Raw genomic sequence first — 25,654 nt, forward strand, 5'->3', positions numbered from 1 at the left:
AATTCTCTCAATTTAGCAGGGATATAGGAAGTGTAAAATGCAGGACAAACTAGTGAGGCATCAATGCACAGAGCTGCAACCTGCGATGGTGACCAACTTGGATGGCATTAAAAAATAATTGAATAAATTCCTGGAGGAAGAGAGGGCTATTGATAGCTACTATCCCCATAATCAGAGGCAGAGATGCTTCTGAATCCCAGTTGCTGTAAACCACAGGGGGGGGGGGAGAGAATTGCTCTCATGCTTGAATCCTGCTTGCTGGTTTCCCATTGGGGTGTCTGGTTGGCCACTGTGAGAACAGGATGCTGGACTAGAGGGGCCATTGGCCTGATCCAGCCAATTCACCTCATGCTCCTACGTTATGTTCTTATGTAAGCCTTTGGTCTGATCCAGCGGTCAGACTTGTATGTTAACTCAAGAACCGGATACAGAGGATGCAGCTAAAGTCATGTCTTTATTTTTGGAGAGCAGAGTTGACCCCGCCAGCCTCCCTGAAGGTGGAGGGGGGGAGGGAGGCGAGGGCCCCAGGACAGAGGACCAGGTTGGTGTCTCTCCCTTGGACTTTGGGGGGGGGGTCAGGCTGGAGAATCTTGCAGACAAGGAACTATGTCAATGAATGACTCAATCAGATGTTGTGGTGGAGTTTGCTGTGGAAAGGAAAGAGACACAGTTAAAGGGCAGGAAGAAGACTCCCGCCTTGAACTGACACACAAGAGTCCACGGCCAGCAGGGCAGATGATGGAAACCCCACCTCCTGGATGTTTCCCAAGGATAGATCCTCTTTGTTTTTTGCCTGATTTACCTGACGTTCTGCAGACCATTTTGCACTCCAGTTTTGTGTAAAACCGATTGTCATTCCCTCTGCAACCACCATAAACAAACTTCTCGCAGGAGGAAAGAGTTGAATTGTAGTAGAAGAATTCTGAGTAAGCCCGGCATGGACCGGTCTCGCTGGGCAGCTTGCAAACCTCTGGTGCGGTGGAAGTAGGAAAAGTGGTGGTGGATATATATATATATATATATATATATATATATATAGAGAGAGAGAGAGAGAGAGAGAGAGAGAGAGAGAGATACCTTGAGTTACAAACACCTCAGGCTACAAATGCTTCAGGTTACAAACTCCGCTAACCTGGAAGAGTTACCTCGAGTTCAGAACTTTGTGTGCCGGCGGTGCATACATCATACATCAATGGGAGGCAAAAGGCTGCCTCTCCCCATATGAACCTACCCAGACCCTGAGATCATCTTCTGAGGCCCTTTTTTGTGTGCCTCCTCCTCAAGAGGTTTGTAGGGTGGCAGCACAAGAACGGGCCTTCTCTGCGGTGGCTCCCCGTCTATGGAATGCTCTCCCCAGGGAAGTTTGCCTGGCGCCTTCATTATACATTTAGGCATCCGGCAAAAATGTTCCTCTTTAAGCAGGCCTTGGGTTGATTGACATCCATTGACCTTTTACAATGTGTTGGGGAGTCGGGTTGTTCTTGCTTTTCTTTCTATTATCTATTTTGTGTTTTTATGTTGTGGTTTTACGTTATGAACCGCCTTGAGACTTGCGGATACAGCGCGGTATAAAAATTTAATAAATACACATGTAAGAACAGGAACTGGACCTAAACAGAAGAGCGGGAGAAAGTCATGCAAGTCTGTTTGTCAAATGGAGAAAAGCCTTTCCAGCCCCACGCTTCCAGCCCCCCACACACTGCCATAGTTGAAGGACAGTATCTCCAGCTTCCTTCTGAATGGAGAGCTTGGTCATGTGCCTGAAGACTTACCCTACAATTTCCTGGTTTGCTCAGTCTATAGAGACTGAAGAGCAACCTTGTTCAAAGATTTAAATCTCCCAGTTGAGCCATTGATTGGGTATCAGATTTAACGTTTTATTAGAGGACAGGCCCCCCTAACACCTCTGAAAAAGTGGCTTGTTTTGCCCTTAGAGCTAAGGACAAAAATTGTGGGAATGGTAGGTTAAATTCTTCAGGGGAGCAGACCCTTATATGACAGAACATCTGGTTTTAATAAGTATTTTTACTGTCCAGTGTTTACACGGTTCTGTTTAATGTATTTCATTCTGTTTTATGTATTTTGTTTTGCAATGGCTTTGGCTAAAGAAACAAACAATTTTCCGAAAAGCATACTCGGTGCACATTTAAAGCATGTGACTCCCCCCCCCCCCAAAATCCTGGGAACTGTAGTTTCTTAAGGGGACTGGAAAAGATAGCTCTGTGGAGGAAAGCTGAAGTTCCCAGGATGCTTTGGGGGGAGTCATTGAAGAGATGCTTTAAATGCATAGTGTGGATCTGCCCTTTAATAAGCCTCTTTGAGCACAATTGTGTCCCTCTGACATGTGGCCTGTGACCGCCTTCTCTGGCTCCCTTTCAAGGAGGTTTTGGCAGGGCATGAAAGGCATGTACTGTACCTGGGCTGATTTTCCCGCAGGCCTTCTTGCATGCCTTCTTGGTTTTGAACCTGTTGCTGTTGCCCCTGCAGCCGCCATAGATGAACCGGATGCACCTCTTCCGCGATGGGTCGTAGTAGTATCGTGGCATGTTGGCGTAGCACGGTCCAGGATCAGAAGGCAACTGGCACCGATCACTACGGACTGTAGGAAGAAGAAGGGAAGGTTTGGGGCGTGGACTGACTAGCTCTGTGCTTCTGCCAAGGTACCCCAAGAGGAGAAGCGGGGTGTGGGGAAAGGGGTGTGGCCAGAGGCTTTGCCAGTACCTGAGTCCAGGCAGCCCCGGCTGCACCCAGTGAAGCAGCACTTCTGGGTGAGGGGGCAGTCTCGGTCGTCTCTGCAGGTGTCATTGCAGGGGGCAAAGGTGTACACCCGTTCCCTTTTGGGACACACGCCAGGGTGCTCTGGAAGAAAAGAGTTGGAGAGGAGAACTAGCTTAGCTGTGCTTCCCGAATCACAGGGGGGTGGACTAGATGGTCCTCCAACTCTACAGTTGCGTGATTCTATGAGGAGGGCCTTTTTTGGTGCCCTGTGCCAGTGAGACATGAGCCTAGTCAAGAACATAGGAGGAGCTCTGTGGTAGGATCCGGCCAAGAGCCCATCTAGTCCAGCTTCCTGTTCTCATGGTGCCCAATCAGATGCCCCATTGGAGAAGCCCACAAGCAGGACCTGAGGGCAACAACCCTCTGTTCCCAACAGCTGGTATGCAGAAGCACACTGCCACTGACCAAGGAGGCTCTACAACCAGCCATACTTTTCTGAGGAAGCGCGATGGAGAGTCTGGGTCTCTCCATAACAGGCTCTGCTCCCTCCTCCCACCAGCTGCCAGGACAGGCTCTCTTCCTCCTGATGATCTCAATGGACTTTCAGAGCTGCAAACACAGACAAGACCTAGCATTTTTGCAAGAATAAGGGTTCTGAAATCAGGATGGTGGAAATGTAGTCCCCCCTCTCTCACACACATCTCAGGCCTGGAATGCTTAATATACATGCTTTTGCAAAGAATATTTTCCTCAATACAACACATTTCTGTATGTTATTTTCACAAACATATGCTTTTTTAATGCACACTTTACCCTGTCATATGCATTTTTGTTCACATTCCTTGGTTGGAGAACTGTATTGCAAAATACGAAGCTGTGTGAATTTTGAAGGATGGCTGTGTTTCAGTTGGCATATTTTTTTTGAAAGCATGAAGGAAAGAGGCTTGATTTTAAGTGTGAGTGGAATCTCGTTTCTTCCCTGCCCTTAACCATAACACACCTTTATACTGAAGGATGAAGCAATCTGTCAGTGTGAGTTTCTCCTTTCCAAACTTATTTCTCCTTTACCTTGAACATTCTCTCCATTTCCCTATCAACTTTGCACAACAGTTCATGAAAACGGGAGTATGCAATGCTGCCAATGTTTGCAAGAAATTTCCCCTGATATAGTGCAGTTTTATACATTATTTTCACCACTGTTTTGCACCCTTCTCCTTTTGGTAAAGAATTTTCTGTTGCAGAGTTGCACCACAAAATCCAGACCATTGTGAACTTCAGGAGAGCTGCATTTCGGCTCGTGTCTTAGTTCAGCAAGTGTGAATTAGGTTGCTTTGTCTTTAAATGCAGACTGAATCTCCATTGGCACCCATGGGAGTGGAGAGTCAGGGAGTGGCAACCAGTCACTTTTTTCTTTCATCCTGATTGGGTTCCCAGTTCCCACTCATCGCCCAGCTGTTCTCGGGCCTCGCTGGAAAAGCCGTACCTTCCTCAGCCTTTACACACAGCTGGTGGCATCCGTATCTGCAGCACTTCCTCCTTGGGATGCGGAGACCGAAGTCACAGTCCAAGTCGGTTGTGCAGCTGGTCGTGCAGGGGCGGTCCAGGCGATGTTGCGTCCTTGGGCAGTATCCGTGGATGGCTGGGGATGAAGAGGGAGCAGCAGGTGGGAAGGCAGAAGGAGATTCTGCAAAGGCCACGGAGAACCTTTGGGCAGATCGTATATGACGGATGTGCCATGATGACACTCAGAACATACAAGAAGAAGCTGCTGGATCAGAGCAGCATTCTGCTTTCACCGTGCCCAACAAGATGCCAACCTGCACAAGAGCCCTCTCCCCTCTTGTGGTTTCTAGCAACTGGGATTCAGAAATATTTCTCCCTCCAGTTGCGGAGGCGGAGAATAGTCATCAGGGCTAGTAGCCCTCTCCTCCTTAAATTTGCCTAATCCTTATTTAAAGGCATGCAATGCAGTGGCCACCACCAGGGGTGTAGGAAGATAGGGGCGGTGAGGGCGGTCCGCCCCAAGCGGCAGGCTCCAAGGGGCGCCACCGTGGGCGCCCGCCCCACTCCCAAAACACCCGCCCTGACCCCGGAACGTGTGTCACGCCCCTCCGGGAGGCACGCCCCCGCCCCCGGAATGCATGCCCCGCCCCTCCGGGAGGCGCGCCCCACCCCCATAACGGGTGCCAGCCCCACCCCCGGTGCCGGAGCATGAAGCTCCGCCACTGGCCACCACTGCTTCTGTGGGAGGGAGTTCCATAGTTTAGCCACATGTTGCATGAAGAAGGCCTTTCTTTTTTCTGTCCCTAATCTTCCGACACTGAGTTTCATTGGACATCCATCAGTTCTAGTGTTATGAGACTGGGAGGGGGGAAAGCTTTTCTTTCTCCACTTTCTCCATGCCATACATAATTATATAAACTTCTATCATTATGTCTCTCACTTGCCCTTTCTCTAAACTAAGAAATCTCAAGCATGGCAGCCTTTCATCACAGGGGAGTTCCTCCATCCCCTTGCAAACAGGTGGTCCCGGGTTCAGCCCCTGGCATCTCCAGTAGGACTGGGAGAGACTCGCTGCCTGAAATCCTGGACAGCCACTGTCGGTCAGTGTAGGTAATACTGAGAAATCGTTTGTTCCCTTGATTATTTGGTCTCCGTTTTCTGAACATTCCCCCCCCCCAATTCTGCAATATCCTTTTTGAGGCGAGGCAACCAGAACTGTACACAGTACTCCAAATGTGGTCACAAAACACCCCCCTCCAATAAAAAAAGCCCAAATCCTTTGAAATAAACAAACCTATGAGGAGTTCAGAAATAAGTAAGTAAGTATAACGGCATTAAGATACTGGCAGTTTTTTCCCCTCTTCCTTTCCTAATGATCCCTAGAATGGAATTCCTGGTCTATCACTGCCAGTTCAGAGCATACATGTGAAATTTCAGAAATTAGTTAAGCCCCTTTTAGGCACTTCCAGGAACAGAATATTTGTTGGCCGGCATCTCTCTGTCTCAGGAGACAATGAAGGAGTGTGACTTTGGGAGTACAAAGAACTGTACAACGCAAGGATGTGGGGGACAACTCTAACCCTCCATATCTTTTTAGACTCCACTCCCCCCATCCCTGGCCATTGGCAACATCCCAAAGGCCAGACTTTCCCCATCCCTGGCACAAGATGAGAGGGTCCATGGAGCCTCTGGGGCAGAAATGGAAGCCCATGAGTTGGGTGCTGGTCTTCTTCTCTCCTGGCATCTGCTGTCTGAGGGTCCTCCCTTGCCCTTACCTTCGGAAGGGAGCCGGCACTCTCGCCCACAGATGGTCTGGCAGCAGCGCTCGTTCCCTGGGCAGCTGGCATCATTGAAGCAGAGCTGGCCACACCTCACATCACTTTCAACCCGAGCAGGACACGTGCCAGGCTTGACTGTTGCTGGAAGAGAACATGGGGCAGGCTGACTCCTTCGCTGGTATGACACCCCCCCCCCCGGCAAATTACACCCCCCTTCCTAACAAGCAAACTATGTGGACTGATTTACGATAAGTAACCCAAAACGTCTCAGAGCACTTGTTGGCTTCAGTTACTTTCCCTGCCATCATTTTATTTCCACCCAATGCACTGTGTGGCCATCGTCTCTCTCTCTCTCTGGGCCAGGGACTTCTGCAGCCAGCACTGAGTGACCTTCCTGTTGACCTTCCTCCTGGCATTCCTGAATCTTTAATTTTCAAAATGTAAGAAGGGCTTCCTTTCAGGGAGAGGTGATAGATCAAGAATAGGAAGGAGACTCTCTCCCCTCCTCCCCCCCCCCCCCCCGCCGCCTTGGAAAAGAGCTTGCCTCATGGAGACAAGGATTTCTCATGAGTAGCCGAGCCCTCTCCACCTCCCCTTAAAGCTTGGTGGGGAGGAGGAGAAAGCTCTTGGGGTTATTGTTGCATTTCCTCTGCTCTTTCTGCTGTTTCGTAGCTGCTGAGTTTGTAGCATGGGACTGTTGTGATAAAAGCTTACTTTCTTTACTTGCAAGGAAACACCTCTGGCGTTGGATGGGAGCCACGATGAACAGCATAATGATGTTTAATATTTTATTTCCAAATCATTTCCTAGCGATCCCTAGGATGGAATCTGCCATTTTGTAGCTGCTGCACAATGAGTCAAGACCCTTAACTGAGTTATTTGCTATGTCCTCTAGGTCCTACTCCTGGTCAGTCACTACCTGTTCAGACCCCATGAACATCTATGTGCAATTGCAATTTTGGAGCGGTCTTAAATGTGAATCACTTGACTCTTCACTCAGTTTGGAGAGGTCATTCTGGAGCTCTTCACAATTGCTTCTTAACTCTGAAAGTACCATCAGCCAACTCACTGTTCCCCCCTAACTCTAGGCCATTTATGAACACGTCAACAAGTTCAGGTCCCAATGCCAATCCTTGGGGACCCCACTTTCTACATCCCTCCAAATATTCCTGCTCTCTGCTTCCTGATTCTTTACCCGTTCCTGATCATAGCTCTCAAGTTCTCCCCATTTTTAGGGGAAATTCCCTTATGCTGAATAGGCTTCCTCACGAGAAAAGGGAAAACTTGACAGCTATGTTCCTGATCTACAAGAGGACCTCTCTTCTTGGTCCAGCCCTCTTATTCTCACAGCTCCTCTAATTCCAATAATTTTGGCTGCAAATCTTTGGCTCCTCCCTCCACCTCCACCTGAGCATTTGCCTCGGGGTCTTACCTGGGCGACTACACCGGTGTTCACAGGCGCTGCGACTGTGGAAGTTGTTGGCATTCCCTAAGCAGCCCCCATAGACAAAAACCAGGCACCTCCCGACCCTCGGGTTGTAGTACCAGCGAATGAACAGGGCCATACAGTTGCCTCTCTGAGGAGGAAGTCTGCAGATATCTGTGGGGCAAGAAGAGATGCAACAAAATTGAAAACAATATACAGAATTTAGAGCCCAAAACCTCTGATTTTGAAGGAGCAACACTAGCAAGAGGCTTGCAAAGTCCTCTGAAGGCAGCCCCACAAGCACATCTTGCTTTCTGCTGCTGCAGAGGGGAGGACCTGAATCAATGGACTACAAGACTACAAGAAAGGAGAGCCTGGCTAAACATTAGGAATAACTTTCTGACAGTAGGAACTGTTGAACGGTGGACTGGACTTTATAAGAAGGCTTTTTTTTGGAGGTTTTTAAACTGGGGTTGGATGGTCACTGGTCAGGAATTCTCCAGCTGTGATTCCTGCACTGCAGGGAGATGGACTGGGATTCCCGCCAACTCTACAATTCTGATTCTAAGATTGGGCTGAAAGCATTTCTCCAGTCTTACCACAAAAGCCCAGCAGGTAGCACCACCTTATCTGCCATTCAAAACAGGCTTTGGTGGCATTTTGTCCCAGTGAGGATCAAGCCCCCAGATGAAGCTGCAGGGAGACACATGCATGAGGTTCTTGGAGGGAAGTCAGAAGTGCAGGAGTGGGGGTACTTTAAGTTGCGCCTTAAAGAGTTGTCGCCTGCTGAAGCCCCACTTTCTCCATCAGGGTTGGAGGTGCCTCCCTTTTCACTTGGCCACCTCAACAGACTCAAATGCCACCAGAAATGCAGTTGCTTTGCTTTCACAAGAGACTTCTGAATATTTCACAATGCAACAACATGTCTCAATGAAAGACTGGACAATTAGCTGCCTGACACCCTAGAAAGGCACTGGCCACTCAGGGCAGTGGAGAAGGGAGATTCCGACGAAACATCAGGAAGAAGTTTCTGACAGTAAGAGCTGTTTGACAGTGGTATGGTCTCCCTCGGGAGGAGGTTTTTAAGCAGAGGTTAGATGGCCATCTGTCATGGATGTTTTAGCTGAGATTCCTGCATTGCAGGGGGTTGGACTAGAGGTCTAGAGGTCCCTTCTAACTCTACAGTTCTGTGATTCCATGGACTGACAGGCAGAGCAGCCTCCTGTGCTCCTAAAGCCAATGAACACCCAGAGTTAGTTGTGTGGCTCATTTTTGACCTGGCAAAAGTTGAAGCCGGCCACCTTCTGAGGTTGTCCATCCCACTGTCAAACATCTCTTACTGTCAGAAGTTCTTCTTAATGTTCAGAGCCTACCCTCTGAAGCCTTCTCCATCTTCCATCTGGCATCCCTTCAGATATTTGAAGGTTGCTCTGGGATCAGTCTCCTGTCAGTCTCCTCTTCTCCAGGCTAACCATACCCAGCTCCCTCAACTGTTCCTCAGAAGGTTTGGTTTGCAGACCCTTGATCATCTCAGTTGCACATGTTCCAGCTTGTCCACTTCCTTCTTAAATTGTGGCACCTAGAACTGGACACAGTGCTGTAGGTGGGGGTCCGGCCAAGGCAGAAAAGGGTGGTACAGTACTTTTACTTTCCTTCATCTGGACACCAGACCTCTGTTGATGAAGACTAGCATTGCATTAGCCTTTCTTTTTTCCCTGCTGCAAAAGGGGAAGGAAGGCTGGTGGCCACAATCCAAGGAAAGCTGTGCCAGATTACCAAATAGGCAGAGTAGGCACTGACTTATCAGCCCCGTGCCTTTTAGGGGCCCTCCAACAAAGGATCAAAATTGACTTATTAACATAGTTGGTTGGTAAAATCACAAAAACGTGGCGAGAAAAGGCCAGGCTAATAATGAGGAGAGACCAGGCATGTTAACAGGGGGTCAGCCCTGGGCAAATTTGGGGGACACTTGGAAGGGCTGTTTGAAAGAGAAGAGGGCCCTGAGGGGAAAGGGGAGGCACCACTCACCCCAAACGTGCTTGGCAGGTGCAAGAGGGAGCTGGTGCAAGAGCAGAAGGGTCCCCGCCAGGAGGAAGAGGCTGGAAGGATGGTGCATGGTGGATCCAGGAGTGCGCTCTCTCCACGGCTCAGGCAGAAGCACCTTATTATACTCTGACCTCACCTGGATGGCAGGTGGCTTCATGCAAGGAAGCCCGGCCCAGTCCTGAACAATGGAGCTTCAGGGAGGGGATCCGGAGAGAGGCTGAAATGTTCCAGAGAGGGAGAGGGACAGGACAGGGATTTGGCAGCAGCTGCTGCCCAGGGAAAGGTTTAGTCTGATGGGGATGGAGGAGGGCATTTTGCAGATTTATGGTCTCCTCCGTTCCCAGGCAGGATGCAAGGAGGGGCAGAGCCAGGAACTGGCAAAAGGCTCTCTGTGGAATGACTTCTCTGTCCACGAAGCCTTGGGGTGGCTGCATAGTGGAAACGCAGTTCTGGGGCATCTCTAAGGTGAGATAGGCTGAGAGAGCATAGAGCAGGCATCCCCAAACTTTGGCCCTCCAGATGTTTTGGCCTACAACTCCCATGATCCCTAGCTAACAGAACTAGTGGTCAGGGATGATGGGAATTGTAGTCCAAAACATCTGGAGGGCCAAAGTTTGGGGATGCCTGGCATAGAGTCATAGAATCTTAGGATTGGAAGGGACCCCGAGGGTAATCTGGATGGCCCTTGTGGTCCCTTCCAACTCTATGATTCTATGATTCTAGTAGTCCAACCCCCTGCAATGCAGGAATCTCAACTAAAGCATTCATGACAGGTGGCCATCCAATCTCTGCTTCAAAACCTCCAATGAAGGAGAATCGACCAATATGCTCAATATTTCTCAAGAATTGCCTAGACCTCTTGTCCTTGATCACATACTGGGAGAGTCTCAAAGGGCCCTGCCCTTTCCGTGGTGAGGATGTCTCAAGCTCATTTTAGCTAGAGCAAGTCAGAAAAGACCCCCTCAGAGGGCAAAGTTCTGTGACCTCTGCACTAGAGATATCCACACTTTCCTTTATTTATCTGGTGTCTGTTACACAGAAGTCCTATTCCCTTGGAGATTTTTAAAGCAGAGGTTGGATGGTCACCTGTCAGGGATTCTTCAGCTGTGATTCCTCATTAGATGACCCTTGGGGTCCCTTCCAACTCTACATTTCTGTGGTTCTAATTTGTGTGCTCGGTACCTGTCTATACACATCTATGCATGTCTAAAAAATGTGTACATTTTTATGGCATAAATAAGGAAATGAAGCTGATATTTCAGCAGGTTAAATTTTGTGTCCATTCCACAAAGCAGGTGTGGGATCTGTTTTAGGGAGCCTGCGATGAATGACTCTAAAAGTGGCTTAGTGCAGAGGTTCCAGAGCAGAATTCTGCATCAGCTGGATTAAAAAAGAGAGAGCAGGAAATGGCCATTAAAATAATCCACCCAGAATCCACAGCAATCCTGCAGCATTTCTGCTCCAAGTGAAGATCTCCAGGGCCTGAGGTGTCCCCCATTGTTCTAGAACTTGCATTGTTTTATGGATAAAATCGCAAAGGCACTCGGGTGTTACGTGCAACCGATAGGGATCTTATCATGCACATGGAACACTTTGTCTCTCTGATGCAGAGCCAGAAGTGTGTGTGTCCATTATGGCGCATTGGAACTGTGATGCACTGCAGAAGAAATATTGCATGCAATTTCCAAGGGCACTAAAGATGAGGATGCATGAGCACAGGTGGAACATGTCTCTGCCGTAATATTCTGCAGCCGTTCGACAAGCACTTGCTGAGGGTGACAATGGAGGCATTCATCTCACTTTGAATTGGCTTCCTGGCATTATCATGCTTCATCCCTGATTGGCTATGATCATGCAATGTTTGGTGTCATCTTAGACCAAATCAGAGGTGCCCTAGTGTGCGTTGAAAGAAAAATGGAATCTTGATGCAATAAACTGCATCCTTCTGTTCCAAGGGGCCAGTGTGTGTGTGTGTGTGAGAGAGAGAGAGAGAGAGAGAGAGAAATGGATCAGGAGAAAGTTCATAATCTTTTCCAAAAGTTGTTTTGGGGTTGTAAGGGGGAGGGATTACAGAGAACCCCCCCCTTCATCAGAAGCAGCCCGTCTCCAAGCAGTCATGAGAGCGAGGGGTCTGAAGAGGTGAGTCAGAAAGCGGAGAAGGAGTGCCAGGGCTCTGGCAGCACCAGAGAGCCCCTGCTCCATAGGCAGGAAGAGAGAGAGGTGGAAAGAGTGGACAGGAGTAGGGCAGACAGAAGACCAGTACCTCTGACGCTGGAACTGAGAAAGAGAAGGAAGGGGAGGCGCTTCTCAGTTCCGAGGCTTTTATGCTGGGCAAAAACGCGGAAGAGTTTAGTGCAGGAATCTGACTCGAGCGGGTAGACATGAGATGAGCAATCCATTACACTGTAAATAATGTGCACCAATAAAAACGTCTGAAAGACAAGCATGTGGACGGTCGTTACTCAAGAGTAGTCACAAGAAACCCTGACAGGGGTAGTTGTTGTTTGAGATGCAATATTTCACAAGGAAATATTTCAGTAAGTTCTGGAGGATACTGTGAAGTAGAGATTATTCTCAGGATCATAGAATTGTGGCTCTGGAAGGGAACCCAAGGGCCATCTAGTACAACCCCCTGCAATGCCAGGATCACAGCTAAGGGCTCCTTGACATAGGGCCACCCAACCTCTGCTTCCAACCTCCCATGAAGGAGAGTCCACCACCCTCCAAGGGAGTCCATCCCACTCTCAAACAGCTCTTAACTGTATTCACCAGAATCTCCCTCCTTGTCATTTGAATCCATTATTTCAGGCTGTATCCTCGGCAGCAACAGGAAACTAGCTGGCTCCATTAACTCAGTGTTGTAAATCCTATAACCATCGCTGAGAACAATACCGCCTTGCCATCAGTTCTATGTGTTTTTCCCCCACCTACATCTGCACAAAGAATTATGGGACTAGTAGTTCTTGAAAGAGCAGATTACACAGACAAAGCACACATACAAAGATCTCTCTGATTCTCAAACGACAAGTCCTAGTTCGATGGCTCAAGCACATTCTCTCTCTGTTCCAGAGAAACACCAGGACAACCGGGTTGATGTTTGTGCCGATTCACAGCTAAAGAGCAAGTTTTCCCTGGGGAAAGGCAGCAGGACAAGCTTAAGTCTGGATGAGTCCAATGTGCTTCACGAAGAAGGACTTCATTTCATCTGTCCTGAATCTTGCAGCATTCAGCTTCATGGGATGTCCACAAATTCCTGTGTTGCTACCCCCTGGGGGCAATGGGATTGCCTAGTGGGGAGCTACAATGACTTTGAGTGCATAATCTCCTTTAGTATAAAAGGCTCCTTGTTTTGTAACCTTGTGTTCCCTAACCATTATTTGCATGGCAAATATAGTTTTAGTTGCTACCTTCCATGCACTCACACACCTGTGGTTTATCTACATATTTTGGTTTGATATGTCTGTATTTATATAACATTGATCTCTAATCATATGCGGATCATGTCATTAGATCCTGTTTAACGACACTGCATTTTGCACAATTTTGGATAAGTTTTAAAATAATAGTAGTAGTAATAAAGAATTTTTCTAAAGCGAAAACCAGAAGCAGCAGTGAGTCTCCCCACATGGGATCCCCAGCAACTGGCATTCAGGGACCTGGTGCCTCTGACAGTGGAGGGAGAACAGAGCCACTGGGGGGGGGGGAACAGCCTCCTCCTCCTTGGATATTAATAAAAAACACGAGAAGAACTATGAAGCCCAGGACCTCTTCCAGGCACTGGTGTCCCTACAAAGGCCAATCTGATACAAAGGGAAGCTCCAAGTGTTTCTGTATTTTCCATTGATGAATTTTAAGTTTTGTCTTGCTTCAAGACTCCTTTTAGAGCAAGAAAAGTGGCTTATCCTACACCCAAAGTGGGTGGTAGCACCCCTTGTTGGGGAATTATCATAATTCACCGCATGATCATAGAATCATAGAATTATAGAATCATAGAGTTGGAAGAGACCACAAGGGCCATCCAGTCCAACCCCCTGCCGAGCAGGAAACACCATCAAAGCATTCTTGACATATGCCTGTCAAGCCTCTGCTTAAAGACCTCCAAAGAAGAAGGCTCCACCACACTCCTTGGCAGAAAATTCCACTGCCGAACAGCTCTTACTGTCAGGAAGTTCTTCCTAATGTTTAGGTGGAATCTTCTTTCTTGAAGTTTGAATCCATTGCTCCGTGTCTGCTTCTCTGGAGCAACAGAAAACAACCTTTCTCCCTCCTCTATATGACATCCTTTCATATATTTGAACATGGCTATCATATCACCCCTTAACCTTCTCTTCTCCAGGCTAAACATACCCAGCTCCCTAAGCTGTTCCTCATAAGGCATCGTTTCCAGGCCTTTGACCATCGCTGCGCCCTGTTTTTGTTTTTTAAAATAAGTCCGACAATTGGTTCAAAGAACTTCATTGCGTAATCGTCATTTGGAATACGGCCACCTTGGCCACTTCCCTGGGCTTGACTGACTCGTGGCAAATGGCCAGGAGCTGCTCTTCAGCAAAGGGCCCACTATGGCACTTCTCCGCCATGCGGGAAGGATGCAACAAGGATCACAACGGGATCGCGATCACACCGCGGGACATGCCAACCAAGAAGGGGAAGCAGTGGGTGAGTGACCACCTCTGTCGCCCGTCCTCCGCCCCCAGCAGAACCTTTGGTTGCCTCTGGAGGACATGAGGGCTTCTGAAGGGCATGTGGCTCAGGGAGGGAGGGGGCCTTGATGGGATGAGAGGCAGAGCTGTTCATGTAGACCCCAAAGCTCTGGTGTGGAACATGGTGCAGGCGGGGACTTCACTGCATAATGGTCACACCCACTTTTCCGCATCACAAATTTGGCAAAAAAGTGAGTGACTATTATGTGGTGAATTGCAGTAGCTGGGGGGCACTAAGAGGCAAAGGAGTGGCAGGGGGGATTGGAGGTGCAAATGACTATCAAACATTGAAAAGCTGGCCTCATTGGATCAGGTTCAACCATTTGGTTGAATTAATTTAAGTAGATAGTTTTAAGTGGATTTTGAACAAAGCTGCAATTAATGGCTACTGTTTTGAATTCCGCAGTGCTATCTTCTCTATTGGGTTAGTTCAAACCACTACTCTGAACGCTCCCTTTCACAGGGTAGGGGACACTGGGAATGTGTTTATGGAACCAAGCGGAGAGGGGCCAGGAAAAAGTTGGGGAACTGCTCATCTTGACAAATATCCTCTTCCCTTCCTGGCCCCCATCTCACCAGCCCGGCAGCTCAGGGACCTGGAGAGATGCTTTCCCCACATTGGGGCAGCAGCGGATGTGGGGCTCCCCTTAACACCTGACGTCATGCAACATGAGAACCCAACTCAGCAGATGCAAGAAAGCCCAGGTTTTATTTGGGAATAGATGATCTCAGCAGCCTCCCCAGAGATAGAAGGAGGGGGGGCATGGCAACACCCTGGTGTCTGTTCTGGGGTTGGGTTTTTCTCAGACAAGGTGATAATGTTGAGCTATTCAGTCCCCCTCAGCGGACTTTCCTGTGGGTAGAAAAGAGAAAGAGTCACACAGGGGCAAAGGGGAGGCAGCCAAGTCATTGAGCACCTGGACCTTAGGGCAGGCAGCAGCAATGATAAAATCATGGAATCATTGTAGAGTTAAAAGGCACCCCTAAGGGTCATCTAGACCAACCCCCAGCAACTTGAAGCCATTGGTAAACGCACCCATGGCTAGGGCAGGATGATGCCAGCAGGGCAGCCGAGAGAGAACCCTGTGGACCTCCACAGTGTGCCCCCCTGCCCTCCACATGCACACTTATAAATATTTAGAGACAGAGATAGGTAGGTGGAGAGGCACAGACACAAAGACAAGAATCTTACCAGTTTTCCCACAGACCATCATGCACTCCAGTTTGGTGTGAAACCGATTGCCATTCCCCCCGCAGAGCCCATACACGAATGTCTCGCACTTCCTGGTGGCTGAGTTGTAGTAGTAAAATTCTGAATAACCCTCACAAGGGCCAGGGTCCTTTGGCAGCTTGCAAACCTCTGAGGCCACAGAAGGGAGTGAAAGAGAAAGTGGGAAAGTATTTCTTAGGGCAGGAAGGGCAGGAGGGAAGTGGAAAATTGAGATATGCTTCAAGAGTTTTTAATTGCAACTTTGTGTTCCCTGCATGCATTCCTTCATAGGAATAATTCAAAGCCCTGCCCCCCGCCCTGCTAGGGGGAAGGAATCATAGAATCATAGAGTTGGAAGAGACCACAAGGGTCATCCAGTCCAACCCCCAGCCAAGCAGGAAACACCATCAAAGCCAGGGCTGGCCCTACGGCCAGGCTGGGGGGCGCAGGGCGCCACGGTGCCGGCCCTTGGCAGCAGCGCTGCACACTAAGCCTGCCTGCCCATCGTGCAGCAGCGCCCTTGGCAGCCGCGCTGCGTGCTGAGCCTGGCCGCCCGGCCACCCGCTGCGCTGGAAAACGGGGCGGCGGGGGGGCTCTGGAGGGATCCGTCGCACCACGGCGCCAGGGCGCCAGAGGTGCTTAAGACGGCCCTGATCAAAGCATTCTTGACATATGCCTGTCAAGCCTCCGCTTAAAGATCTCCAAAGAAGGAGACTCCACCGCACTCCTTGGCAGCAAATTCCACTGCCAAACAGCTCTTACTGTAAGGAAGTTCTTCCTAATGTTTAGGTGGAATCTTCTTTCTTGTAGTTTGAACCAATTGCTCCGTGTCCGCTTCTCTGGAGCATCAGAAAACAACCTTTCTCCCTCCTCTATAAGACATCCTATTATATATTTTAACATGGCTATCATTATCACCCCTTAACCTTCTCTTCTCCAGGCTAAACATACCCAGCTCCCTAAGCCGTTCCTCATAAGGCATCATTTCCAGGCCTTTGACCATTTAGTTGCCCTCCTCTGGACACGTTCCAGCTTGTCAGCATCCTTCTTGAACTGTGGTGCCCAGAACTGGACACAGTACTCCAGGGGAGGTCTGACCAGAGCAGAACACAGTGGCACTATTACTTCCCTTGATCTAGATGCTATACTCCTATTGATGCAGCCCAGAATTGCATTGGCTTTTTTAGCTGCTGCATCACACTGCTGACTCATGTCAAGTTTGTGGTCTACCAAGACTCCTAGATCCTTTTCACATGTACTGCTCTCAAGCCAGGTGTCTCCCATCCTGTATTTGTGCCTTTCTTTTTTCTTTTTGCCCAATTGTAGTATTTTACATTTCTCCCTGTTAAAATTCATCTTGTTTGCTTTGGCCCAGTTGTCTAATCTGTTAAGGTCATTTTGAAGTGTGATCCTGTCCCTCCCAATTTGGTGTCATCTGCAAACTTGCTCAGGATGCCCTCAAGCCCATCATCCAAGTCATTGATAAAGATGTTGAATAAGACTGGGCTCAAGACAGAACCCTGTGGCACCCCACTAGTCACTTCTCTCCAGGATGAAGAGGAGCCTTTGGGTTCGGTCAGTCAGCCAGTTACAAATCCACTGAATGGTAGCATTGTCTAGCCCGCATTTTACCAGCTTCTTTACAAGAATATCATGGGGCACCTTGTCAAAGGCCTTGCTGAAATCGAGATAGGCTATATCCACAGCGTTCCCTTCATCTACCAGGAATCACAGACCCTTCTCCTTCCATGCATAGAGGAATTGCGCCTGGGCTATTTGGGCCAGTCCAGCTCAGGACTGAATTTGGGAACCTGCTTGTGGCTGCTGGTTCAAAAATTTGCAGCCCTCTCACCTCTCAACCCTTTGCCAAATGCTCCCACCCCAAACCCTCCTCCCAAAATCTGCAAAAACATGCCAGTCCCCCTAAACCTCATCTTTAAAACAAAATGAAGCAAATCAGCAAATGGATTTATGGACGGATATAATTTGGGGCACAGGCTAGGAGTCACCCTATGGCAAAGGTTGTTTATCACCAAACATGGAGCTAATATATGAATCCTCCCTATTCTGGGGATTTGCACGGACTGCCGTCCTCTTTTAATGAATCCTGGTGACAACATGTCAAATACTCTGTCATTTCCTCTTCCCAGGCGGAATTAGAAATTGGGGTGTCAGAATTTCTAAGGCCACATTCATTCATACAAGGCTCCCCACCCTTTTGAATCCAAAGGTTTAGTGTCCTATTTCAAATACAGAATCTCTTATCTTGAAATTTCAAATTGCTACAATCACAAATGTCCATTCGAAGAATATGGCACACAGCATGAACATTAAGAAGAACATAAGGTGATCCTGCTGAATCAGGCCAATGGCCCATCTGGTCCAGCATCCTCTTCTCACAGCCAGATGTTTTTGGGGAATCAGCAAGCAGGATCCGAGCACAAGAGCAGCCCTCTCCTTTCCTGTGGCTTCCAACACCCATATCCAACCTCTAAGCATGAAGACAGAGCACAGCATCCCAACCGCTCCATCCCCTCAATTATCCATCTATCTATATCTATCTATCTATCTATCTATCTATCTCTATCTATCTATCTATCTATCTATCTATCTATCTATCTATCTATCTATCTATCATCTATCTATCTATCTACCCATATATTCCGGAGTATAAGACGACTGGGCGTATAAGACGACCCCCAACTTTTCCAGTTAAAATATAGAGTTTGGGATATACTCACTGTATAAGAAATACGACCCGGCGTATAAGACGACCCCTGACTTTTGAGAAGATTTTCCTGGGTTAAAAAGTAGTCTTATACGCAGGAATATACTGTATCTATCTATCTAAATGTAAACTGGCCGTGTGGGTGTGTCTCCACTTTTCTCCGAAACCGTTTGACCGATTACATTCAAATTTTGACACAATATCCCAAGTGAATATGCGAGTTACCATATACAGTTCAAGTACAGTCATACCTCGGTTTAAGTACACCTCGGTTTGAGTATTTTCAGTTTAAGTACTCCGCGGACCTGTCTGGAATGGATTCATCCACTTTCCATTACTTTCAATGGGAAAGTTCGCTTCAGGTTAAGTACAGACTTCCGGAACCAATTGTGTTTGTAAACCGAGGTACCACTGTAGACAGATGTCACACTTGGGCCACATAAAACCCCCAAAACCCCGTGTTCCAGAATTCACAACTCAGACAAAAGTGCATGCTGGGAAATAGTAGCCAGAAGCTCCGTCTCCAAGCCCAAGCCAAGATTGTGACGTCACCAACCGACATGCTATAACCACCACAAAGGCCATTCCTCCACAAAGGCCGACACCGGGATCCTGCCCCTAGCCCCCGACGTACAACCGTCACAGACAGACCACGCCACATCGACACCGTGCCGAAAAGGGGACCACTCCCCGCTGTTCCCTCCCCCCAAATTCTGAATACCTGACATACAGGCCGGGTTATGCCGACACCGGCACCAGGGGACTCACAGGGATGAGCCGGGGGGGGACCCCGGAGGGGGATGGGGGGAGGGGGAGTGCAGGGAGGGGGTGGGGCTGCTCACATGGATGTGCCGGGGAATGGGGAGAGGAGGGGTTGCGCTAGCTCATGGGTTGGGACAGGATGGGGACACTCACTGGGATGAACCGGGGGATGAGGGGAGGAGGGGGCAAAATATCTCAAACAAAATGAAGGGGGACTCTGAAGGTGAGGGGAGTCTGAAGGGGGGCTCTGAGGGTCCATTTAACAGACTGAGCCACAGCAACGCGTGGCCGGGCCAGCTAGTATGAAACATAAAGTTAAGAAGAGAGCAGTGTACCCAATCATCCCAGAACTCTGGACCCATTCTGGTCAGCTTCTTCCACTTACCCGATTGGATGGAATTGCCTGACTTCCCAGAGGAGCTCTGCTGCATTGCCTTATGGTCAGAGTATTGAACCTGAGAGACCTGAGAGAGATGCGGATTCAAATCCCCACTCAGCCATGAAGCTCCCCGGGTGACCTTGGGCCGGTGGCTTCCTCTGAGCTTAGCCTACCTCGCAGGGTTGTTCTTGGGGTTAAATGAGCAGGGGGAAGTTGAGCTCCTTGGTGGACAAGGGGAAATATATATATAAACACAATCAATGAAGCCATGAATATGAATTTCTGGTGGGTCCGTACTCGGTACCTGGGCTGATTTTCCCGCAGGCTGCCTTGCATGCCTCCTTTGTCTCAAAGTTGTTGCTGTTACCCTGGCAGCCACCGTAGGTGAACGGAATGCACGCCTTCCGCGATGGGTCGTAGTAGAAACGGCGGAAGGATGCATAGCATGGTCCAGGTTTGCGCGGCAACTGGCACCTGTCACTGCGAACTGTTGGAGGCAGAATGGATGGAGGTCCATGAGGAGATGTTCTCAGTCTCCAGGGCACTTAGGTGCCCAGAGAAGAAAGGTGGGGAGGAGGCAAAAGGGGCGGGGCCTTTGCCAGTACCTGAGTCCAGGCAGCCCAGGCTGCACCCGGTGAAGCAGCACTTCTGGGTGAGAGGGCACTCTCGGTCGTCTCTGCAGGTGTCATTGCAAGGGACAAAGGTGTACACCAGTTCCCTTTTGGGACACACGCCAGGGTGCTCTGGAAAAAGGAGATGGAGAGGAGGGGACAGCAGTCAGTAGTGAGATCAGCCCTGTAATTGTGTTTCGAATGCCTGCACTCACTCTGGAACGTGTGAGGATATCATCAAGAGGAAATAAACTTCTGAGCATGTGCAGAGTTCATTCCCCTTCCTATGCTCATACCACTGGCAGCCACCACCACCACCACACAGCTTGGCATGAGGGAGAGGAGACTCTTTGAGTGTGCCCCAGCACCTCTTGCTTGGCAGATCCTCTGCCAGCCATGCACGTGTGAATCCAACTGCCCTCCCCATCAGGTCCCAGTTAAAACATGGACTCGACGTGGCTAAAAAGGTAAAATATTTGGGAATATGGATGACAGCAAAGAATATTAATCTTTACAGTGATAATTACGAACAAGTATGGAAGGAAATAAAGAAAGACCTGGAAAGATGGACTAATATGAAAATGTCATTCTTAGGAAGAATTGCAACAATAAAGATGAATGTATTACCTAAGATGTTATTCCTATTTCAAACTATACCTGTGGTTAAAGGTACGAGGCAATTCCAAGAGTGGCAAAAGATTTTATCAAGATTTGTCTGGCAGGGGAGAAAACCTAGAATAAAACATAAGATTTTGGTAGATAAGAAAGAAAGAGGTGGATTCGCCCTGCCAGACTTGAGACTTTATTATGAAGCGTCCTGTATCTGTTGGATAAAAGAATGGATAACTCTAGAGAATACGGACTTGTTAGATTTGGAAGGTTTTAACAATAGATTTGGATGGCATGCATATTTATGTTATGACAAAAAGAAATCACATACCGGGTTTACGAATCATGTGATAAGAAGATCTCTGTACGAGGTGTGGGAAAGAAATAAAAGGCTGTTAGAGACTAAAACACCCTGGTGGGTCTCACCAGCAGAGGTATTAACAGTTAAGAAAGTAAATATGGAAAAGAGGCGGGCCACGTATGAGGAAATCTTGACGAAAACTGAAAAAGGATGGAGTTTAAAACCTTTTGAGGACATTAAAGGAGTGTTAACAGGATGGATAGAATACCATCAAATAAATGATGTGCTTAAAGAAGATAGAAAAATAGGTTTTGAGGATAAAAGATCCAAATTTCAAATAGAAGTGCTAGAAGGCAAAACAAAGCTTTTGGCAAAGATGTATGATCTGTTGTTGGAGTGGTATACAAAAGATGAGTTGACAAAAGAAGTGATGATTAAATGGGCAAAAGATTTGGGGCATAATATTGAATATGATGCGTGGTTGAAACTATGGAATCAAACTTTAAGATTTACAGCATGTACTGCCTTGAAAGAAAATGTATATAAGATGATGTACAGATGGTATTTAACTCCAGTTAAGTTAGCTAAAATGTATAGAATGAGTGATAAAAGTTGCTGGAAATGTAAAGAGAAAGATGGTGAATTCTATCATATGTGGTGGACATGCGAAAAAGTTAAAAGATTTTGGGAAAGTTTATATAATGAATTGAAAAAGATGTTTAGATATACCTTCCCAAAAAAACCAGAAGCATTTTTGTTAGGAATAATAGGAGGAGAGATTAGAAAAGAAGATCAAACACTGTTTATGTATGCAACAACCGCGGCTAGGACTTTGTTAGCCCAAAAATGGAAATTACAGGAATTACCTACAATTGTGGAGTGGCAGATAAAAATGATGGACTATGCTGAACTTGCTAGATTGACATGCAAGATTCGTGACCAGGGGGAGACAAGGTTTCAAAAGGACTGGAGTAAATATGTGGACTATATGGAGAAAAACTGTAGATCATTAAAAACTCTCGCAGGATTAAAATAAACCTTACGAATTGACCAGTATGTTAAAAAAGGAACTGCAAAAAAAGGAATTAACAAGAAACCCGCATGAAGGGAGGGGGGGAAGTCATAGCTCGGCGGAGCAAGGTAAAAGATGTGAATATAAGATCTTGTATAAAAGATTGGTTTTGTTAATTTGTTGAATTTGGAAAATTGGAATAAAATGTATTAAAAAAAAAAAAAAGAGTGTGCCCCAGCACCTCTTGCTTGGCAGATCCTCTGCCAGCCATGCACGTGTGAATCCAACTGCCCTCCCCATCAGGTCCCAATACCCCCCCCCCCCCCCCCCGCATCCAAGAGATACCTTCTTCAGCCACCTGGCAAGTCTTCCCGCACCCTTTGCTGCAGCACTTCTTGCGTGGCAAGTTGACTGAGGCACAGTCCTGGTCATTGGTGCAAATCCCTGAGCAGTTCACAGCCCGGCCTGGCTGGGGGCTCAGCCTGGGGCAGTATCCAGGGTAGACTGGGGATGAAAGGAGAACCTAAGAACCTAAGAAGGGCCTGCTGGATCAGGCCAGTGGCCCATCTGGTCCAGCATCCTGTTCTCACAGTGGCCAACGAGGTTCCCATTAGGGGCAACCTGCAAGCGGGATCTGAGCACAAGAACACTTTCTCCCTTCCTGTGTTTGCCATGACTGGTATTCAGAATATTCAGAAGCATTTATGGGGCCGCAGGCCAACACTGAGTGCATTCCCAACATTTTCTGAATGTATTTTATTCAGCTGAAATCCTGTCTAGGACCAACAGCTATCTGGCTGCACAAAATCAGTAAGAAGATGTACTAATAATAATTTAATTTGCAAATCATGGAATAGAGTGCTTTCTTCAGTCCTACACAACTGAGATAGTTCAGCTTTGAATTTACACACGTTTTTGGTTCTTTGTCAGTCTTTCTGAACCGCACTGTGATCTTCGGATGAAGGGCTGTATAGACATTTAATGAATGAATGAATGAATAAATGAATCTGTTTTCATTTTTTTAGAAAACCCCCACAGGAATAATTTCAGGGAAAGGAGCCGGTTCCTCTTTGCCAGGAATGAATGGGGTCTCCCTGATCTCAGCTGCATGCACACCTGAGAGCAGGTGGGTCTCTGGACTGAGGCTGTGCACAGCCTGCCTCCCACCTGTTGGTTGGACCCTGCTGGCAGTGCGCCAGGTGGAGGTCAGTTGCCATGTGAGCTGGCAAGCCACACCATGGCGGGTGGGATGCTGGAACTGCAATGCCTCTTGCCTGCCTCTGAACTACAGGGTTATAGCCTACATAGATCCAGGCAGGATACGCGCCAAAACCCTGTTTGCATGGGTGGGTGGTCGAGAGCACATTTGGGTCAGAAGGTGAGGCAGATGGGAGGTTGCTGACTTCATTTCTCTCCAAAAAAAGAGGAGCTGCTGCCCCTCTGCTTACCCTCAAGTGGGAGCATGCACTGGTTCCCACAGCTGGTCTGGCAGCAGCGCTCCCTCCCTGGGCAGCTGTTGTCCCCAGAGCAGAACTGGCCACACTGGGTGTCATTGTTTTTGGTCAGAGTAGGACAGGTGCCAGGCTTCCCTGTGATTGGGAAAGAGGGAGAGAGAGAGAGAGAGAGAGAGAGAGAGAGAGAGAGAGAGAGAGAGAGAGAGAGAGAGAGAGAGAGAGATGGATTACTAAGCCTTTCATTGGTGCTGGAAAAGAAAGCATTTCAACTCCTCTCCACTTTGAAAATTGAAAGCTTCTGCCGCTTAAAGAGGAGAACATAGGAACAGCCTGCTGGATCAGGCCAATGTCCCCTCTATGCCAGCATCCTGTTCATATCTTCGTCGTTTCCTGGGAGGCGGGCGGGGCTTGCCTCTCGGTACACGGTGTGTCCTTAAGTCTCTCGTGCAGCTTGCCTGAAGGTGGGACTGGGCTTCAAAGGCAAGTATTCCTCCTGTCCTGCCACAGAAGGCCAGCAGGTGGCACCAAATCTGCAGCCCCAAAGTGTCCTGCTCTTGTCCACAGCTGGGAGGGGGGGGGTCAGAAAAGGGCTGGCATTTCAGAGGCAATGTATTACGGGCCGTCCTATGCCTCATCTTAATGTGGATGGGGAACCCCATATCATTAGTTACCTGCTCTTCACCCTAAGGTTGCAGGAAACATTACAACCTTAAAACAAAACATTAAAAGCAGTTTGAAACAACTTACAACCACAAAAATAAGGAGATTCAGATTCTTTGTTCTTTGAAAATCTGAACAGGAGAGCTTATATCGTTTGCATCGGGCATTGGTTTTCAACCAGTGTGCCGTGGCACCCTGGGGTGCCTTGTATGATGGTCAGGGTGTTGTGGGCAACACGGACCTCCATCCCTCTTTCTTTTCTTCCCTCCCTTTTGTGTCTCTGTCTCCCAAAGGCTTGAGCTTTTGTTTGTTGCAGCAGCCCTGGCTATAAGCTCCACAGGCGAACGGTGCCTCTGAGGCTGGCCAGGGGGTGCTGGTTGCCAGGAGCTGAGGCGGCATCAGAAAAAGCAAGTCGGTGAGGGAGCCCAGACAGGCAGTCCACCAGCCCTTGCTGTTGGGAATAATAATAATAATAATAATAATAATAATAATAATAATTTATTATTTATACCCCGCCCATCTGGCTGGGTTTCCCAAGCCACTCTGGGCGGCTTCCAACAGAAAAATAAAACACAATAATCTATTAACATTAAAAGCCTCCCTGAACAGGGCTGCCTTCAGATGTCTTCTAAAAGTCTGGTAGTTGTTTTCCTTTTTTATATCTGATGGGAGGGCGTTCCACAGGGCAGGCGCCACCACCGAGAAGGCCCTCTGCCTAGTTCCCTGCAACTTGGCTTTTCGCAACGAGGGAACCGCCAGAAGACCCTCGGTGCTGGACCTCAGTGTCCGGGCAGAATGATGGGGGTGGAGACGCTCCTTCAGGTATACTGGACCAAGGCCATTTAGGGCTTTAAAGGATGGACAAGTGGCAGGCCGGGTAGGCAGGCCGGCAGGCAGGCAGGCACTGCACTGGCCCTTCTTGTGCTTGCTATGCCCAGGACCTGCCTGGGAGCTGAGTGCCCACTGCTGTTGCTACTGCCTGTTAAGTTAAGGTGTTCACCTTCAACCAGTCTCCGTTGGGCCACTAAGGCTGGGTGTATCCTCTTCCCAGGCCATTGTGGGGCAGTGTAGGGAGGTACCCCTCTTTGGGGCAGGAGGGGCAGCTCAGAGCCTAGGGGCAGTAGCACCAGCTGCCCAGAGGACTCCCAAGGAGAAGGGAGAGGAGAGGAGGCTGAGGGAACACTGCACAAGAAAGGGCCAAAGCTAGGCTTTCTGTCACCCGGGTCAGACCCAGTCTGGCGCACGCACACACACACACACACACACACACACACACACACACCAAATGTGTGTTTGCATACATACACACACCCCTCAGCACATTTATTCATAGAAGCCCTGACAATGCTTCATTGCCGGGAGGGGGAGCAAATCCTAGAAGGGTTTCTGAAATGCCTTGGCAAGAGGGAGGCTGGTGGGGGGAGGGAGTCCAGTGGCACAGCAGAGTGGCTGAATGCCCCCCCCCCTCACTGAATTTCAGCATTCCCAGTGGGGATGGACCTGTACATCTTCTGAAGCAACTCAAGTGCTGTTCCCCTGAGCTTCCCCAGCTTCCCGAAGCCTTTGCATGGCTGCCCTTCTCTCAAAAACAAATGATTCCCAGAGAAATGTTTTGACACATGGGACTGGACGAAGAGAGGAGAAGGAATCCCTTACCTGCAAGCCTCTGACCAGAGGTGAGTGTCAGCTCAGCCCAGAGGGTGAGGAGCCCCACAAGGATCACAAGAGCACCAGACTTCATGGTGGGTCAGGCTAAG

The 25,654-nt window shown here is 48.5% G+C and overlaps 2 protein-coding genes across 2 annotated transcripts; both read right to left on the reverse strand.

The window, feature by feature from the left end:
* Positions 1 to 435: 435 nt before the first annotated feature.
* LOC118088391 (actinia tenebrosa protease inhibitors) lies at positions 436 to 9,692 on the reverse strand. The gene is made up of 8 exons (XM_060277421.1): positions 9,454 to 9,692; positions 7,432 to 7,599; positions 5,997 to 6,140; positions 4,202 to 4,357; positions 2,722 to 2,859; positions 2,417 to 2,599; positions 803 to 970; positions 436 to 647 (listed from the first exon to the last, which is right to left on the reverse strand). The coding sequence occupies exons 1-8, from the start codon at positions 9,626 to 9,628 to the stop codon at positions 622 to 624; spliced, it is 1,158 nt and encodes a 385-aa protein (XP_060133404.1). The 5' UTR covers positions 9,629 to 9,692; the 3' UTR covers positions 436 to 621.
* A 5,185-nt stretch (positions 9,693 to 14,877) lies between these two features.
* On the reverse strand, positions 14,878 to 25,654 carry LOC132592471 (WAP four-disulfide core domain protein 3-like). The gene is made up of 7 exons (XM_060277422.1): positions 25,554 to 25,654; positions 23,232 to 23,372; positions 22,129 to 22,287; positions 19,856 to 19,993; positions 19,555 to 19,737; positions 15,364 to 15,531; positions 14,878 to 15,024 (listed from the first exon to the last, which is right to left on the reverse strand). Exons 1-7 carry the CDS (start codon positions 25,636 to 25,638, stop codon positions 15,002 to 15,004), a joined length of 897 nt encoding a protein of 298 aa, XP_060133405.1. The 5' UTR covers positions 25,639 to 25,654; the 3' UTR covers positions 14,878 to 15,001.

Source organism: Zootoca vivipara, chromosome 7 (assembly GCF_963506605.1).
Source record: "Zootoca vivipara chromosome 7, rZooViv1.1, whole genome shotgun sequence".
NCBI lineage: Eukaryota > Metazoa > Chordata > Lepidosauria > Squamata > Lacertidae > Zootoca > Zootoca vivipara.

Coding starts and splice junctions, on each gene's coding strand:
- LOC118088391 (XM_060277421.1), bottom strand. CDS start 9,628: ATGAAGCCACCTGCCATCCAGGTGAGGTCAGAGTATAATAAGGTGCTT. Junction 6,141..7,431: donor ACACCGGTGTAGTCGCCCAG/GTAAGACCCCGA, acceptor GTTCTCTTCCAG/CAACAGTCAAGCCTGGCACG. Junction 2,600..2,721: donor CCGGGGCTGCCTGGACTCAG/GTACTGGCAAAG, acceptor TTCTTCCTACAG/TCCGTAGTGATCGGTGCCAG.
- LOC132592471 (XM_060277422.1), bottom strand. CDS start 25,638: ATGAAGTCTGGTGCTCTTGTGATCCTTGTGGGGCTCCTCACCCTCTGG. Junction 22,288..23,231: donor GTGCATGCTCCCACTTGAGG/GTAAGCAGAGGG, acceptor TTTCATCCCCAG/TCTACCCTGGATACTGCCCC. Junction 15,532..19,554: donor CTGCGGGAAAATCAGCCCAG/GTACCGAGTACG, acceptor CTGTGGCCTCAG/AGGTTTGCAAGCTGCCAAAG.